This window comes from Anarhichas minor, unplaced genomic scaffold, assembly GCF_050575085.1.
Source record: "Anarhichas minor isolate MPS153535 unplaced genomic scaffold, ASM5057508v1 ptg000061l, whole genome shotgun sequence".
Lineage (NCBI taxonomy): Eukaryota > Metazoa > Chordata > Actinopteri > Perciformes > Anarhichadidae > Anarhichas > Anarhichas minor.
Genome location: NW_027466507.1, coordinates 323709 through 341828, shown reverse-complemented (window position 1 = coordinate 341828; position 18120 = coordinate 323709). Strand labels below are relative to the sequence as shown.

Genomic DNA, 18120 nt, shown 5'->3' with positions numbered 1-18120 from the left:
TAAAAAATTGAAAGCACTGAATACATTTATTAAAAGGATAAATACATAATGTCACAAAAAGGGGAAATGTCAGTTTAAATTAGAGATGCAACGATTCGTTTATTAAACATTATTCAACAATTATTTTGATAATCAATCGTTGTTTTCTTGTTTTTGTTGTGACTTTCCAAATACAACCTGCAGTTATTACCCAAATCTAACTCCCGTTTTATACAATAACAATGAATGATGAACTTAAGAAGAAAGTTCATTATTCAAGAAAGAACAAAAGAAAGTTCTTTACAAGACAAAATAAAATAAAATACAAATAAAAACACTAATAAAATCAGTTTTACATCATTGAGTAAAATGAGCTGCATATGAGAAAACAGTAAATTAAAACTAAACATAATTACAATAATCAAAATAATAAAGGTTAAGTCAATTAAGACAATGTCTTTGTACAAAAAAATGAATGAAATAAAGTTTATCATTGTAAACTAAATATCTTTGAGTTTTAACCTCTGAAGACGTCACTTTTTAAATGATAGTTTGTTGCAGCCCTAGTGATAATAATATGTGATGAAAACATGATATAAGATACGATAATCCTTTATTACATCCTCTGTTGCCTCAAAGTGTAATTATGACTCAATCAAACATGCATATAGAATAATATGAACAATCGAATGAGTCGCTGTGTTTAGTGACTCCTCAGACTGGAGGACCTAAACCTTGATGGGTTCAGGTCCAGAAGAGCTGTCAAAGGAACACAGAGCAGATATGATAATAATAAGTATAATACAGTCAATTTATGCATTTATGTATTGTGAATTAATATGAAGTGATTTGAATGAAAGTAAAGGAGTTATATATTTATGCGAGCTGATGCTTTGCTAATTATCCTACAATAAATATCTAAACTGCATTTAAAGTAAATATATTTGAGGATTCATTCACAGTAGTAACGAGTACTCACGGCTGTACAAAGTTAAACTTAACGGATCCTCGAGTGTCTTCATGTAGTTTATGTTTAACTGTGAGAGAATCCACAGACGTGTTATTAACTATGAAGACATTTAATGTTAAAGAAGAAGAGTGAATGTGTTAACGTTACATGAACTACATAAACAATCAGATATGAAACAGACAGATCACCCCCCAGGAGCTTCTGAGAAGGATGGTATATATAATATACTGTGTATATATATATAATATACTGTGTATATATATAATATACTGTATATATACAATAAACTGTGTATATATATATATATAATATACTGTGTATATATATATAATATACTGTATATATACAATAAACTGTGTATATATATATATAATATACTGTGTATATACAATAAACTGTGTGTATATATATAATATACTGTGTATATATATATACATACTGTATATATATAATATACTGTATGTATATAAATATATATACACATATATATATATATATATTAGTGCTGAGCAACGATTAAAATGTTTAATCACAATTAATCGCATTATGCACAAAGTTCAACAATGAATTCTAAAGTAGTGTATTGTGCACTTTTATTTTAAAGTCCTGCTCTATGAACAACAGGTCAATAACATTTGGTTTAAACACTTTAAACACATCAGGTTCTTGTTAGCAGCAGTATTCCCTTTACACAGCAGCAGTTATAACACAGTTATAATGATTCTGATCATAGATATTCAGCCGGTGTTCACAACTTTATCTTCATGTGTGTAAGAGATGATATTTAAATATACTTCTTGAAAACTGCAAACCTATCTACGTCATGTTTCTATGTTTGTTAAATTCTCAGTAGTGATACTAAATGATGCTTATTATACATATTACAAACAAAACACTTTAAAACTCTAACACAATAATTTAAATGAATCATTTATTTTTTGCTTTTTTTTGGTATTGTGGTCAGACACATATGCAACGCTGATTACCGTAATATGTGTGGTATTTGTTATAAATGTACGTTGGTACATAGAGGGTGATAAGAAGCTGTACATGGAGGGACTTAGGACCCAGGGGAATGTAGGTGAAGGAAACAGGAAGAGACGGAAGAGACGCCACACAAACAGCTGTTCACCGCTCGCTGACGGTTCTTGTGTTAAAAATGTCGTTTAATAATAATAATAAAACTGCGTTAACGCGATAATAACGCGTTAACTTACCCAGCACTAATATTTATATATAATAACATATGAACACTTGTTTTATGTTACCGGGATATCATTTGTGATAAAAGAGGAGAAGATAGCACGAAGTAAAGAAACATGAAAGGAACACAAACACTTGAACACATTAAAACAAACTAGAACAACAAAAATCACTTTTACAGCCTTGAAAAACATTTTACAGTTCAGTAAAGAGCTGAAAGGATGAAGAGTTTCTGTAGGCCAACAGGAAGTCATCATCACTGGTTCCCTCAGCCAATCAGATTCTTCCATTAGATTCTAGATTATTACATAAATAATCTGTGTGTCAAACAAACGTTGATGATTCTTCCAGGCTGAGCTAACGTTAGTCTATAAAGGAACCACCAAAAAAAAAGGGTTAATCACCGTGTAGCCCCGCCCTAAAGCATCCCCTGCTTTATGGTCTGTTTGACTCTAAATGGACCATAATGTACTAAATGAACATCATGCTGTATTGAAGAAGACTTGAAACTAGAGATTGAGACCATAAACTCATGTTTACAATGTTTACTGAGGTAATAAATCAAGAGAGAAGTAGAGTCATTTTCTCATAGACTTCTATACAACCAGAGGAGTCGCCCCCTGGTGGACACTACAGAGAATGCAGCTTTAAGCTTTTTACATTCTCCTTGTATTGTATGTTTCCACGTCTTTCTGGTTCCGTCTTCCCTGAGAGTCTCTACTGAGACACAGAGGTCCAGTCTGAGTATCTACTCCCAGTATGAAGTCTACTGGTCCTCAGTCGCTCGTCTCTCCCAGTCCGTCCTCCTCTTCAATCCGTCGTCCGATCACCTCCAGCCGCACCTTCTTATTCTTCTTCTGTCCTCTGTGCTCCGCCTCCCTCTGCGGCTGCTCTGATTGGGTGTACCAGGGCTGGTGGGCAGAGGCTCCTCCTCCTCTTCGGAAGCCCCCCCTCCCGGCCCGGACCAGCCCCCAGCCCTGCAGGTTGATGGGGTCTGAGGAGGAGTCGCCCTCCTGGACCCCCCTGAGCTGATCCAGCTCTCTGGCGCTGAGGGACGACATCTTGACGGGAACCGTGTTGCCGAACTTTGAGTAGTCGACGCAGTAACGGCCGTCCTCCTCCGTCATGATGGAGACGAAGCGCCTCCCCCACAGGATCTCCTCGGGGGTGTAGGAGGTCCGGGCCTGCATGGTGATCCCAGTGGTCTCCACCACACCTGAGAGAGGAGACACACACAGGGTTCACTTCCTGTCTACTTCCTGTCTACTTCCTGTCTACTGAAACACAAACACTTAGACCACTGCTGATGTTGTTGTTTGATATAATATAATTGTATATATAACGTGATTATATATAATATAATATTGTATATAATGTAGTTATATATAATATGATATTATATATACAGTATATAATATAATATAACATATATATAATATCATAATATATTATATATATTATATATAACGTGATTATATATATAATATATCATATATAATATATCATATATCATATCTAATATATAATATATTATATGTAATATATTATATGATATAATATCATATGATATATAATCATGTTATTTAAATAATTACAAATAATAATACAATATTACAGAAAACACAATACTAATATTTTCATGTTAATGTCATGTTGCAAAGATTAAGAAAGTTTCTAAATTATTTTCTGTCAAGAAATCAATTAATCATCTAATATTTACAGTAAAAAATAAAAGACTGATTAAATTAAAAACATAAAATGTTATTTGAAATGCAAAAGTAACAAAAAGAAAAGTAAAATCTCTCAGGTAGAAGAACTATGTCAGTGTTTATGTCTCCTATCAGGGTCCAGGTCTACGTGGTTCCTGACCCTCCAGGATGACGAGGATCTCCAGGTCCTCGGAGGCCAGCGACTGTGCGGAGAGCTCATACAGAGGACTTCCTCTCTCCATGGTGTGGCTGATGATCAGAGGAGACACCAGGAAGATGCCATTGCTCCTCAGAGGGTTCTCCACCTGGATGTCCAGCTGACACACCGGGATCACCTCGCCCTCCGCCGTCACCGTCCGCCGGATCACCTGCAGGGAAAACCTTCAGTCTGAACACCTTAAACAGAGCACAGGTGTCTTTAACTGCAGCTCTCTTTTTTGGTTGTTGCGTATTTTTGTGGTAGTTTTGTGTCTCTTTGTGGTGGTTTTGAGTCTCTTTGTGGTCGTTTTGAGTCTCTTTATGGTAGTTTTGAGTCTCTTTGTGGTAGTTTTGTGTCTCTTTGTGGTCGTTTTGTGTCTCTTTGTGGTCGTTTTGAGTCTCTTTTTGGTAGTTTTGTGTCTTTGTGGTCGTTTTGTGTCTCTTTGTGGTAGATTTGTGTCTCTTTGTGGTAGTTTTGAGTCTATTCGTGGTAGTTTTGAGTCTATTCGTGGTAGTTTTGTGTCTCTTTATGGTAGTTTTGTGTCTCTTTGTGGTAGTTTTGAGTCTCTTTGTGGTAGTTTTGTGTCTCTTTGTGGTCGTTTTGAGTCTCTTTCCGTATCATTTTGCAGGTGAAGCTGGGCTCGCAGGTGCTGCTGTTAGGGTCGGGGTTTAGCTGGACTTCAGTCTGAGTCCAGAGAAGATCCACTCTCTTCTGAATGATATTAATGCTCCAGCACACTGAATACTACAGGACCATCAAACACTCAGTTTTTCTGCTGTCAAACTGACTTAAACACTACTGTTGCTGAGATTCTCTGCAGCTGAACGAGGTTTGATTAGTTTTCACAGATGAAAAGACGTTAAACTGAACTCTGGGACTAAAACATCGTGTTCACAGCGTCACCTGCAGCTGGACGGTGGCCGAGATGATCATACTCTTCCTCAGGTCTCCGACTCTGAACATGAAGGTTGGTCGCCCGTTTCGAGAAGCGATGACGGCGTTCCTGGAGAAGATGAGCGTCTCGGCTCGCCGGTTGGCCTGCGCCGTCTTCATGAACACACAGCCGAGCATCACGGCGTTGATGATCAGCCCCAGAATGTTCTGGATGATCAACACCGTGATGGCCAGAGGACACTCTTCCGTCACCATCCGGCCTCCGAACCCGATGGTCACCTGCAGCAGACGGGAGGACGAGTCAGCGTTCACACAGGTCACCACAAAACAAAACCCGGATCGGGTCAGAAGCTCTTTTACCTGGACCTCGATGGAGAAGAGGAAGGCCGAGGTGAAGGAGTGGATGGCGGTGACGCAGGGCACGGGGCCCGGCTCGCCACCGGGGTCGCGGGGCTCCAGGTCTCCGTGAGCGAACGCCAGCAGCCACCAGATCATAGCGAACAGCATCCAGGAGCAGAGGAAGGCCGAGGTGAAGATGAGGAAGGAGTGCTGCCACTTCAGGTCCACCATGGTGGTGAAGACGTCCTGCAGGAAGCGACCCTGAAACACACGAAGAAGAGAGCCAGATGACTCAGAAAACATCTCTACGACTCAGAGATTCAGGAGGATTGTTCATGAATACAGGAAAACAAAGATTTAGAAAACTGATCTGTTATTTTAAAAAGAGCTCTCGTTTTGAGTCTCTTTGAGGTCGTTTTGAGTCTCTTTGTGGTCGTTTTGAGTCTCTCTGAGGTCGTTTTGCGTCTCTTTGTGGTCGTTTTGCGTCTCTTTGAGGTCGTTTTGAGTCTCTTTGGGGTCGTTATGAGTCTCTCTGAGGTCGTTTTGCGTCTCTTTGTGATCGTTTTGAGTCTCTCTGAGGCCGTTTTGAGTCTCTTTGTGGTCGTTTTGAATCTCTTTGATGCTGTTTTGAGTCTCTGTGAGGTCGTTTTGAGTCTCTTTGTGGTCATTTTGAGTCTCTTTGTGGTTCTTTTGAGTCTCTTTGATGTCGTTTTGAATCTCTTTGTGGTTGTTTTGAGTCTCTTTGAGGTCGTTTTGAGTCTCTTTGTGGTCATTTTGAGTCTCTTTGTGGTTGTTTTGAGTCTCTTTGGGGTCGTTTTGAGTCTCTCTGAGGTCGTTTTGCGTCTCTTTGTGATTGTTTTGAGTCTCTCTGAGGTCGTTTTGAGTCTCTTTGTGGTCGTTTTGAGTCTCTTTGATGCTGTTTTGAGTCTCTGTGAGGTCATTTTGAGTCTCTCTGAGGTTGTTTTAAGTCTCTGTGAGGTCGTTTTGAGTCTCTTTGTGGTCATTTTGCGTCTATTTGTGGTCGTTTTGCATCTCTTTGTGGTCATTTTGCGTCTCTTTGTGGTCGTCTTGAGTCTCTTTGATGTTGTTTTGAGTCTCTGTGAGGTCGTTTTGAGTGTCTTTGTGCTCGTTTTGAGTCTCGTTGTGAGTCTCTTTGAGGTCGTTTTGAGTCTTTGTGGTCATTTTGAGTCTCTTTGGTGTCATTTTGAGTCTCTCTGAGATTGTTTTAAGTCTCTCTGAGGTCATTTTGAGTCTCTTTGTGGTCGTTTCAAGTGTCTTTGTGGTCGTTTTGAGTCTATTTGTAGTCGTTTTGAGTGTCTTTGAGGCCGTTTTGAGTCTCTTTGAGGTCGTTTTGAGTATCTTTGAGGTCGTTTTGCTTTTACTGTGACAGTACTACAGTAAATACTACCTGCTCCATGATGTTCTTGTGGGCCACGTTGCAGGATCCGGTCTTGGTGATGAAGCGGGCTTTCTGAGATCTGTAGTGGCGGTTCTGCTGTTTCTGATCCTCGGCAAGACGGGTCAGCAAGAACCCGTCTGGCAGGAGACCCTTCCTGGCCAACATGTTGCTGAACACACACGCACACGCACACACACACACAAACACACGCACACAAACACACGCACAAAATAATTTTGTGTTTAACTCCAGAAAGAAAATAACAAATATTAAACAGAAAATTGTATCTCTTTCAAAAAAGAAACAACAAAATAATAAATGAGTGAGTTTTTTTTTTTGCTCCTGATTTCATGAATAAACTTTTAATATTTAAAGGAATACAGCAAAGGAACAGCTTGAATCTCAGCGTGTACTTTATGTACTTTTACCATCAAAAGTACATCAGGTTTTATACAAATACTACATGTTTAGTATCCGCTCATAAAGTCACTTATTACTTTATCAATATGACGACATGGACAGCTAATAAATGTTTAAACATGATGTAACATATATATTACATACATACATATACACATATTAGTATAATAGTAATAATAATAATGATAATAATAATAATAACAACAATAACAATAATAATAATAACAATATTAGGGACACATAACCGCTGCCTTCCATTTAATCACATTATTATGATGATGATGATCAACACGGACTGTATTGATTATAAGACGTCACATGACGTCATCATAAACACAGGTGAGTAAAGTTACCTGATCAGGAATCAACTGTTCTGACTAATAACCGGTTTATAGTTTTATTCACGTCGATAGAAGCGGATCCATCGTTCACGGGTTCATCGGCAGGTTCTTCATGCAGCACCAGGACCGGGGTCAAGTTACACCAGAACACCAGGTACAGGTTCCGGTCAGACCTTCAAAATAAAACACGAACTTCTCCCTGTTACCTGAAGACAGACGTTCAAACAATAAATAAATATGATAAAATGTGTAACATTAACTCTCTCATTGTGGGGAATGAGATATTTTTTGAAGACTGCAGTCGCTTCTAGTTATGTTTCAAGGAATTTAAATTAAATCTTAAAGACCTTTATTTTGAAATGTTCTACTCGGTTTCTGGTATTACGTAATCGGGATACATCGATGTGGAGAGAGGGTTCATCTCAAGTCTCTTAACTGCATCCCCGTTTCCCTCACTTGAGTCTTAGTCCCTTGCGTCTTAGTCCCTCCCACCAGGGATGCATGGAGGAAACCATGCGAGGAGAGAGGAAGGAGGAAATATGTTTTAAGAGACATGAGACGTCCTTTCCTCAGTTGCGTCACGTGAAGCGACGTCTGTTTCTGATGACGGAGTATCAGCTGATCACAGCTGATCAGCTGTCAGTCGGCTTTAACAGCTGGAGAGACTTTTGATAAGTTTGTGTGTGTTCACATGATCACTGTACTTAATTACAGTAACTAATAATACTAATAACTAATAAAGACACACAGTAATCACCACTGTAGAGGTGTTTCTCTCTGTAGTCTGTTAACAAACTGTGTCCTGTGTTCTGTTTATAAGCACAGGATCCATTTCTACCGGCGGAATGCGATCGTCTTATTTATGAATTATTTGCGTCTGTACGTTTTGAAATTCAGATTGTGACGTCATTATTAAATAACCCAGAATATGATTATTGTTTCTCTTAAATGATAAAACTCATCAAACCCGACAATCAGGAATGAAATGATGATAAATTATGTAAAACGTGTTTCGTCTCTCTCTCTCTCTCTATATATATATATTTATATATATTTATATATATATATAAATAAGTGTTTCGTCTCTCCAGTTCTCTCTGACTTTAATTGTTTCCATAATAAAAGTTCAGATCATGAAAACACAAATCTTTCTAATAAATGTAGAAAGTTGTTTGTGGTCCTTTTGTTGTTCAGTCTACAATGAACATTTATTTAAACCAGATGTTGAATCAGAAACCTAATCAAATATAAACTAGAGTTTATTCTGTGATCCGTCTTCACTGTTTACATGTTGAACACAGTGGGCCTTTCTCAATATGCGTACTTCTCTGTACTTGTGAACTCGTGGACTTTTGAAACGTCATCAGTCTCAGCCCAAGTACTGTTCCAATTCAAAGTTCACATTAAGCCAAGCACGGTCCAAATGCCCGGATGTGGCTCGCTCCGCCCATTTGACCGGGTATGCATCGGAGGTGACTTGTCTGTACTTGGGACAGCCAAATATCCCAGAATGCATTTTGCACCAGCAACAGGAAACAATGGCGGAGGAGAAATCACACAACTGGAAGTTGAAACTTTCTAAATACTACTGTTGTTAAGTCACAGAAAGTCATTTTAGGATGTTTTGAGGCGAGAAGTTAGTTGTTAAAGCATCAAATCTGTGGTCGGTTTGTAAAGATTCAGCCGATTTAAAAATATGCTCCGACGATTTCGGAGATGTGAGGTGTTGCTAGCGGGACCGGCAGTAAACCAGCACCGGGGGCTCAGCGCTCATGTTACCCGCCTAGAACAGCCTGATCTCGGCAGTAAACCCCGCCAGCACCGGGGGCTCAGCGCTCACGGTGCCCGCCTAGAACAGCCTGATCTCGGCGAGTCTTTTTGAAACTTGCCGCTGGTATTGACGTCTCTGTAGCGTTTTCCTCGTCGGCAAAGAGTACAGCAATCCGGATCTGATCCACATACATATATATACATACAATTTTATATATATATATATATATATATATATATATACACATATAAATATAATTGTATGTATATATATATATGTGTATATAATATAATACACTTATATAATAATATATCATTTTTTATTTTAAATGAAAATGAAAACAGCAGGGTTGTCATATTTAGTTTGATTGTAAAAATACTTTACAGTAAAAAAACGGATTAAACTCATTAGCAAGACCAGCTGAGGTGGTGATGTCATCAAGTAAGCTGCTGTTCCAATTGTCCCTACTGCGTTCTCTGGACTTGTGAACTTTTGGAGTCTGGACTTGGAGTCCAGACTCCAAGTCCATACTCGATCCTCAGAGCTAAATAAGAGTTTTGGGACGGCCGTCAATATGGCGGCGCAGAACAACTTCCGGTTCAAGCGAGGATCGAGGAGCGAGGAAATGAGAATTAAGAGACTTGGGATGTACCCTTAGCCTAAGGGAATTACCCACAAATCATTGCAATGTGACGTTAAACACGGGGTAACCAGTGGACACATGGAGACGTAAAAAAAAAGGTAAACAAAGAGGACGGATCAGGTGTGTTCAGCCTGGAGTAATACATTTACTCAGAAACATTAAGGGTTAAAGATGGAACAACAAATAAACATGAAATTAGAAGATATTTATTTATTTATTCATCAAATATTTGATTTTGTCATTGAAGCTGTTTTGATAAAAACGAGTAAATAGATTATAATAAGTTACCTCATCTAGTGAGGAAAGAGCCTGAAGACGTTCACATCAGGGAGTACAACGTATAAAACAAATACACACAGTTATACATCATATTTATGTTGTTTTCATGGTAACGTGATATGTTGCAGCAAAGTGCTGTCCCGTTCATATTCACACCATCTCAAGCCCTCACAGCCTCTCACACTCACCCACTCACCAGGTGACGTCAGTGAGTCCTTGAGGGTTCAGGGTCTGAGGGTTTAGGGGGGACATTGGGATTTGGCCAGAGACTTGAGAAGTACCGAGAGAGGCGCTCGTGCTGCAGGATGTTATGGGCGCGAGAGGCGTGTCAACTTCCGGTCAGGAGTGAAATAAATCAAGTAAATTATTTCACTGAACACTGAGCTTTTGTGATTTTATATTTCTATATTCTGATATTTAATAAAACAATATGTTGCTTTACAATACAATAAGGTGATTAATGAGAGATAATGAACCATTAAATTAGCCTTTCTTATAAGTAACATGTGAAGGAAAAGTAAAGAATTTTAGGTTTAAGATTGTTTAAATGAAATGTTCCTTTCGAATATTCACTATACTATGAATCAATTACTGTATTTATTGATGTTTTTTTTTATTTTTTCAATTATGATTATGACATCTAAAAAGGCAATCCGGTGTTTTTTAGAGACGGATATTTACTCATAAAAAGACAAAAAACACAACATGTTATAAATAAAATGAAAATTCTCAAATTGTAAATCTGGTGATCGTTTCCTCTGATTGTACATTTAATCTAATAGTTTAATATTCATCGTGTATAAAAATGTGAATTTTCTGGAACCAGAATCTTTATTTTTTGTATTCTTATTCAAACTATTGGATTCTTTCTTTTTATACAAAAGGCTTTAAAAATATGATCTGTTTGAATAATTTGTTCCTTTTATTTGTTTTGTTTTGTCTGCTTTTCTTTATATTTACATTAACTATTTACTCTTATTTATTTGTATTATGTATTTTTTTATGCATTTTGTATAAAAAAATGTTTTGCAAATAAATTAATGCAAAATTTGTAATATATATTTTGATTGATTGATTTTTATTTGTCTGCGATTTTTTTTAAATTTCAAATTACTTTATTTATTATTATTATTATTAATTTATTATTTATTTGATGTATATTTATCTGCCGGTAGGTGGCAGAAAAGCGCCACCGGTGAGTCTCAACTGCCGAAGACATAGACAAAGAAGAAGAAAAACACTTCCTTTTCCGGTCTCCACCGGATGTTGTTGTGTTTTGGAGGGAGGACCTGAATGCGTGAAACCCCGCTGAAAAAACGGCAAAAATGGAGAACACATATAGAAGTAAAGTGACTTAAAACATATTGTTTGGATATGAAGATACTATTTTTGATAACCCTTTATGAAAAGACTCTAAGGTTATTTAATTAAACATTTAATTTGTGACCTTGTTGTGCTAGAGATGCTAACGCTAGCTAAGAATGCTAAAAACACCGTTAACGTTCTTCTCATAGCTTATTAACCTTATACTGACAAGAACATCATTTAGTTTAATAACATTATTATTATTATGATCAGCGGTGGAAGAAGTACTCGTATCTTTTACTGTCGTAAAAGTACTTTTATCGCACGTGACAGCATGTTTACTGTTGACTATACAGATTCTACTCTTCACACAGCTGAGTCTGATGTAATAGAGTACAGTAGATGATGCACCAGGTGAGACGTATATGTTGTGGTATATATATTAGGGGTGCAACGGATCACAAACCTTACGGTTCGGATCACGGTTCTTGAGTCATGGTTCGGATCAGCAAAGAAAAGGGGAGGAGTCAAATATAACTTTACTTTCCATTTATTAATTAAAGAACGATGAGAATATCTCCATTGTCTGAGGAGAGGGTAGACCTTTCTGTGGTGACTGATATTACTATTGGGCCTGTCTAGCTTCACTCTGCTGCTTCTGTCAGCACCTGCACCAGGTGTGTGTCTGTGTGACTCTCACAGAGGGGGCGTGTCTACAGCACCTGTCTGTGTGACTCTCAGAGGGGGCGTGTCTACAGCACCTGTCTGTGTGACTCTCTCAGAGGGGGCGTGTCTACAGCACCTGTGTGTGTGACTCTCACAGAGGGGGCGTGTCTACAGCACCTGTCTGTGTGACTCTCACAGAGGGGGCGTGTCTACAGCACCTGTCTGTGTGACTCACATAGGGGGCGTGTCTACAACACCTGTCTGTGTGACTCACATAGGGGGCGTGTCTACAGCACCTGTCTGTGTGACTCTCAGAGGGGGCGTGTCTACACTCCTCCGTGATGAAGTGAGCGGTCAGTCTCTTCATAGAGGAACGATCTTCATACTGAAGTGGTGCGTGAGGAGATTTCGTAGCGTGGCTTAAGAACTTCAAACAGATTTTGAAATCCTTTGTTTTCCACACCGGAGTGTCCCCGTCACTGAGAGACCAGGATCTCTTCATATGTGTGGACATGCCGATGTACGGCCGTTGTCATATGTCGACAACGGCCGTACACAGTAACGGTTTCGTCCACCACCCTCATCCCGTCATTATTAGTTACAGGGAAGACAAAATGCTCCCAAACTTGCGACTTAAATTACGCAAACAAATACTCAAGTGATCCGCGGTTCACAAGTTACACCACTAATATCTATATATAGATTATATTGATGCGTATTTAATAATATAATATAATAGATTATATAGATGCTCCTTATTATATGTTGTGGTTTAATCTCACAAGTTTTTGAAGCAGATTTGTGAAATAAATGTAGTGCAGTTAAAAATTTAAGATTCTCTTTGATGTGTTGTGGAGTAAAAGTATAAAGTACTCAGACAGTACTTGAGTAAATGTACTTAGTTACTTTCCACTATTGATTACAACAGGAGAAATAGACCAGAGATGAGAAACACGTTCAAGTGCAGCGTCTTTTATTCTGATAAAATAAATCTTTAACTCTTTGAGACGGAGGAGCTGCTGAGTTCAGTCTGAATGGTGATGATGGTGATGATGATGATGGTGATGATGATGATGATGACGGTGATGATGGTGATGACGGTGATGATGATGGTGATGATGATGATGATGGTGGTGATGATGATGGTGATGATGACGGTGATGATGGTGATGACGGTGATGATGATGATGATGGTGGTGATGATGATGGTGATGACGATGATGATGATGATGATGGTGGTGGTGATGATGGTGGTGATGATGATGGTGATGACGGTGATGATGATGGTGGTGATGATGATGGTGATGACGGTGATGATGATGATGGTGGTGATGATGATGGTGATGACGGTGATGATGATGGTGATGATGATGATGACGGTGATGATGATGATGATGATGATGGTGATGATGATGATGATGGTGAAGATGATGACGGTGATGATGGTGATGATGACGGTGATGATGGTGATGATGATAGTGGTGACGGTGATGATGATGATGACGGTGATGACGATGATGATGATGATGGTGGTGGTGATGGTGATGATGATGATGGTGGTGGTGATGATGATGGTGGTGATGGTGATGGTGGTGATGATGATGATGATGATGGTGATGATGATGGTGGTGATGGTGATGATGATGGTGATGATGATGGTGATGGTGATGATGACGGTGATGATGGTGATGATGATGATGACGAATGTGTTTCCATAGTGACAGACAGAGACATCAAACTGCTGATTCAGCTTCGAGCCACCAACGCCGACATCTTCACCGGACGGAAGAACTCGGCCATGAGGGGCTGGAGGTCAGTCTGGTCTCAGACCGCGTTCAGGGTCCTGTTGGTCTGATCTTGGTCTCTGATGGTGAACTCTCTGCTCTCCTGCAGGGCCATCAGGAACGAGATGGGGATCCACGGAGCGCTGAGCGCTCAGCAGCTGAAGAAGAAGTGGGACAACCTGAAGGACAAGTACCGGGTCAGTCCGTCTGTTCTTCTGTACCAGCTGACAGCTAGTCTGTAGTCCAACATGCAGCCGCTGGACTTATAGAGGACCTTCTAGAGGACCTTCTAGAGCACCTTATAGAGCACCTTATAGATGACCTTATAGAGGGCCTTATAGATGACCTTATAGAGGGCCTTATAGAGGACCTTATAGAGGACCTTACAGAGGACCTTGTAGAGGACCGTATAGAGGACCTTATAGAGGACCATATAGAGGACCTTACAGAGGACCTTACAGAGGATCTTATAGAGGACCATATAGAGGACCTTACAGAGGACCTTATAGAGGACCTTATAGAGGACCATATACAGGACCTTACAGAGGACCTTACAGAGGACCGTATAGAGGACCTTACAGAGGAGCATATAGAGGACCTTATAGAGGCCCTTATAGAGGACCGTATAGAGGACCTTATAGAGGCCCTTATAGAGGAGCGTATAGAGGACCTTATAGAGGACCGTATAGAGGAGTGTATAGAGGACCTTATAGAGGACCTTATAGAGGAGCATATAGAGGACCTTATAGAGGACCTTATAGAGGACCGTATAGAGGACCTTATAGAGGACGGTATAGAGGACCTTATAGAGGAGCGTATAGAGGAGCGTATAGAGGACCTTATAGAGGAGCGTATAGAGGACCTTATAGAGGACCGTATAGAGGACCTTATAGAGGAGCGTATAGAGGACCTTATAGAGGACCGTATAGAGGACCTTATAGAGGAGCGTATAGAGGAGCGTATAGAGGACCTTATAGAGGAGCGTATAGAGGACCTTATAGAGGACCTTATAGAGGAGTGTATAGAGGACCTTATAGATGGCCGTATAGAGGACCTTATAGAGGAGCGTATAGAGGACCTTATAGAGGAGCATATAGAGGACCATATAGAGGAGCGTATAGAGGACCTTATAGAGGACCTTATAGAGGAGTGTATAGAGGACCTTATAGAGGAGCGTATAGAGGACCTTATAGAGGACCTTATAGAGGAGTGTATAGAGGACCTTATAGAGGAGTGTATAGAGGACCTTATAGAGGAGCGTATAGAGGACCTTATAGAGGACCGTATAGAGGACCTTATAGAGGACCTTATAGAGGAGTGTATAGAGGACCTTATAGATGGCCGTATAGAGGACCTTATAGAGGAGCGTATAGAGGACCTTATAGAGGAGCATATAGAGGACCTTATAGAGGAGTGTATAGAGGAGTGTATAGAGGAGCGTATAGAGGACCTTATAGAGGACCTTATAGAGGACCTTATAGAGGAGCGTATAGAGGAGCGTATAGAGGAGCTTATAGAGGACCGTATAGAGGACCTTATAGAGCAGCGTATAGAGGAGCGTATAGAGGACCTTATAGAGGAGTGTATAGAGGACCCTTATAGAGGAGTGTATAGAGGAGCGTATAGAGGACCTTATAGAGGACCGTATAGAGGACCTTATAGAGCAGCGTATAGAGGAGCGTATAGAGGACCTTATAGAGGACCTTATAGAGGACCTTATAGAGGAGCGTATAGAGGACCTTATGGAGGACCGTATAGAGGACCTTATAGAGGAGCGTATAGAGGAGCGTATAGAGGACCTTATAGAGGGCCTTATAGAGGACCTTATAGAGGAGCGTATAGAGGACCCTTATAGAGGAGTGTATAGAGGACCTTATAGAGGACCTTATAGAGGAGTGTATAGAGGACCTTATAGAGGACCTTATAGAGGAGTGTATAGAGGACCCTTATAGAGGAGTGTATAGAGGACCTTATAGAGGAGTGTATAGAGGACCTTATAGAGGACCTTATAGAGGAGCGTATAGAGGACCTTATAGAGGATTGTATAGAGGACCTTATAGAGGAGCGTATAGAGGACCTTATAGAGGAGTGTATAGAGGACCGTATAGAGGAGCATATAGAGGACCTTATAGAGGACCGTATAGAGGACCTTATAGAGCAGCGTATAGAGGAGCGTATAGAGGACCTTATAGAGGACCTTATAGAGGAGCGTATAGAGGAGCGTATAGAGGACCCTCTAAATCTAGAACAGGAAGTCTCTAAAACGTAGGAACAGGAATCTAGTATGTGGATAATATGAGATCATAACAGAAGAAGGAAAGTACATCTACAGCTGGAGTTAACGAAGTATTAAGAAAGCTCACCGTGGCTCACGGGTGAGAGCGGGTCGTCCTCTAACCACAAGGCTGTCCGTTCGATCCCTGGTTCCCGCAGACCATGAATAGTTATGAATGACACTAAAGTTGGTAATTCATGCAGGAGTCTGCGTCAGTAATCTGATTTATTCAAATGACAATGAATCATGTTTATGCTGATAGGAGTAAACCGGTTGTTCTGTGATCAGACTGGACAATAAAACGTGTGCAAACATCAGCCGGGTTTAAGTGAAGACCTCCAGCAGACTGTGTGGAGGTCTCTGGTGGACTCTGGTGGACTCGGACTGACCTCAAGTTGAGTTTAGAAAACAGTCTGTGCTCTTTATGTTTGTGACCTCTGAGCTTCGTGTTTAAATAAAGTGATATAAACTAAAAGGAAACACTGCTTTTAAATGTCTGTCCTGTGTAGGTGCTGAAGAACCCCCCACTGGGCATGGAGACCCCCACCAGCTCGTGGCGCTGGTTCCACCTGATGGACGAGGCCATGAACGGCCACCTGGCCGGGACCGCCAGTGTCGTCCAGCCGTCCACACTGAGCGAGGACGAGGACGACGTCTTCGCCGCCACCACGACGGCGGTGCCTTCGCTCCTTTTCTCCAAAACAGAAGCGTCTTTCTCTGGACTGGCCGCGGTTGAGTCAGGAGCTCGACAGGGCGTCGGGACGCTGCGGGACGTCCTGGAGCTCAGCGGCATCGAAGCGGAGAGCAGATCCGGGTCGCCCGCTGAGGTCGTGAGAATAATCCCCGAGTGTGAGCCCGCTGTGATGGAGAGTCAACCGGCCGTGAACAAGAGCCAGACCGCCGCCGTGCTGTACGCCACCTTACTGCCCGGCTGCACCTTCGAGTCCAACGGGACGCCGGCGCCGTCCTCCTCCTCACCACTCTCGCTGCAGCTCCACCAGCCTCCTGTCGGGCTCGCCACAGGTGGCCCGGGTGAGCCCGACAGGAGGCTGGTGGAGCTGCAACGAGAGTGGCGAGCTCTGGAGAGAGAGCAGGCCGAGTTCGACAGAGAGCTGATCGCCTTAGAGCGCGACAGAGAGACGCTGAGCAGAGACACCACCGCTCTGGAGAGAGACAGAGAGGTTCTGGACAGAGACCGGGCGGTTCTGGATCGAGACAGAGTGGTTCTGGATCGAGACCGGGCGTTCCTGGACAGAGACCGGGCGTTCCTGGACCGGGACCGGGTGTTCCTGGAGAGAGCCAGAGAGGACTTGGAGAGAGAGCGAGCGCTGCTCAGGAGAGAGAGGGAGGAGGAGCCGACTGTGGACGGACATCAGGCCCAGAGGAGCACGGAGAAGGAGGTGGTGCTGCAGACCAGGTTCTACCAGAGACTGATGGCTGCAGACCTGGACCCGGACCAGCTGGAGACCAGACAGAGACTGATGTGTTTGTTCCAGAGGCTCGTTGAGAAGCTGTGAGAGGAGGAGACGGGAGAGTTCATGTTCACGGTTCAATAAAGACTCAGTGTTCTTCTTCTTTGGTGGACAAACTTTAGTTTCAGACTCTTTTCTTGACTCAACGTCATTCTGTTCATTCTAAAGATATGATCCTCCTCTTACTCTCCTCCTCCTTAATGACTTTGTGTGATGAAGTGATAGAATATGTTGAGTAGAAGAAGTCAGCAGCCCCGCAGCTGCTGAGAGAAGAAGAAGAGGATCACCAGAGCAGCTTCTATTGTTTCTGTAACATTCATAAATCCTGTGAATCAACCAAAGACGAATATTTAAATACTCGTCTTAACAAGTCACATTTTATAAAGGTTAAGGTTATATATGCAAATAAAACAGAATGAAAACAATGAATCGTCACAAAGTACACAATGAAAGTAAAGAAGAAATAAAAAGT

At 41.1% G+C, this 18120-nt stretch overlaps 2 protein-coding genes across 2 annotated transcripts; one reads left to right on the top strand and one right to left on the bottom strand.

Moving 5' to 3' along the window:
• Positions 1-1525: 1525 nt before the first annotated feature.
• kcnj11l (potassium inwardly rectifying channel subfamily J member 11, like) lies at positions 1526-7634 on the bottom strand. Its single transcript, XM_076077582.1, has 6 exons — positions 7466-7634; positions 6702-6861; positions 5315-5554; positions 4964-5233; positions 4022-4229; positions 1526-3368 (listed from the first exon to the last, which is right to left on the bottom strand). The coding sequence occupies exons 2-6, from the start codon at positions 6855-6857 to the stop codon at positions 2929-2931; spliced, it is 1314 nt and encodes a 437-aa protein (XP_075933697.1). The 5' UTR covers positions 6858-6861; positions 7466-7634; the 3' UTR covers positions 1526-2928.
• LOC142933450 (uncharacterized) lies at positions 7391-18073 on the top strand. The gene is made up of 4 exons (XM_076077568.1): positions 7391-7451; positions 13125-13929; positions 14011-14098; positions 16686-18073. The coding sequence occupies exons 1-4, from the start codon at positions 7391-7393 to the stop codon at positions 17691-17693; spliced, it is 1962 nt and encodes a 653-aa protein (XP_075933683.1). The 3' UTR covers positions 17694-18073.
• Positions 18074-18120: the final 47 nt, after the last annotated feature.

What these genes read in the sequence shown, in the direction of transcription:
- LOC142933450 (XM_076077568.1), top strand. Translation starts at nt 7,391, where the DNA reads ATGATGATCAACACGGACTGTATTGATTATAAGACGTCACATGACGTC. An exon ending in TGACGTCATCATAAACACAG is followed by an intron (nt 7,452 to 13,124) that starts GTGAGTAAAGTT and finishes TAACTCTTTGAG; the next exon opens with ACGGAGGAGCTGCTGAGTTC. An exon ending in ACCTGAAGGACAAGTACCGG is followed by an intron (nt 14,099 to 16,685) that starts GTCAGTCCGTCT and finishes TGTCCTGTGTAG; the next exon opens with GTGCTGAAGAACCCCCCACT.
- kcnj11l (XM_076077582.1), bottom strand. Translation starts at nt 6,857, where the DNA reads ATGTTGGCCAGGAAGGGTCTCCTGCCAGACGGGTTCTTGCTGACCCGT. An exon ending in ACAAGAACATCATGGAGCAG is followed by an intron (nt 5,555 to 6,701) that starts GTAGTATTTACT and finishes CGTGTGTTTCAG; the next exon opens with GGTCGCTTCCTGCAGGACGT. An exon ending in CGGCCACCGTCCAGCTGCAG is followed by an intron (nt 4,230 to 4,963) that starts GTGACGCTGTGA and finishes TTTTCCCTGCAG; the next exon opens with GTGATCCGGCGGACGGTGAC.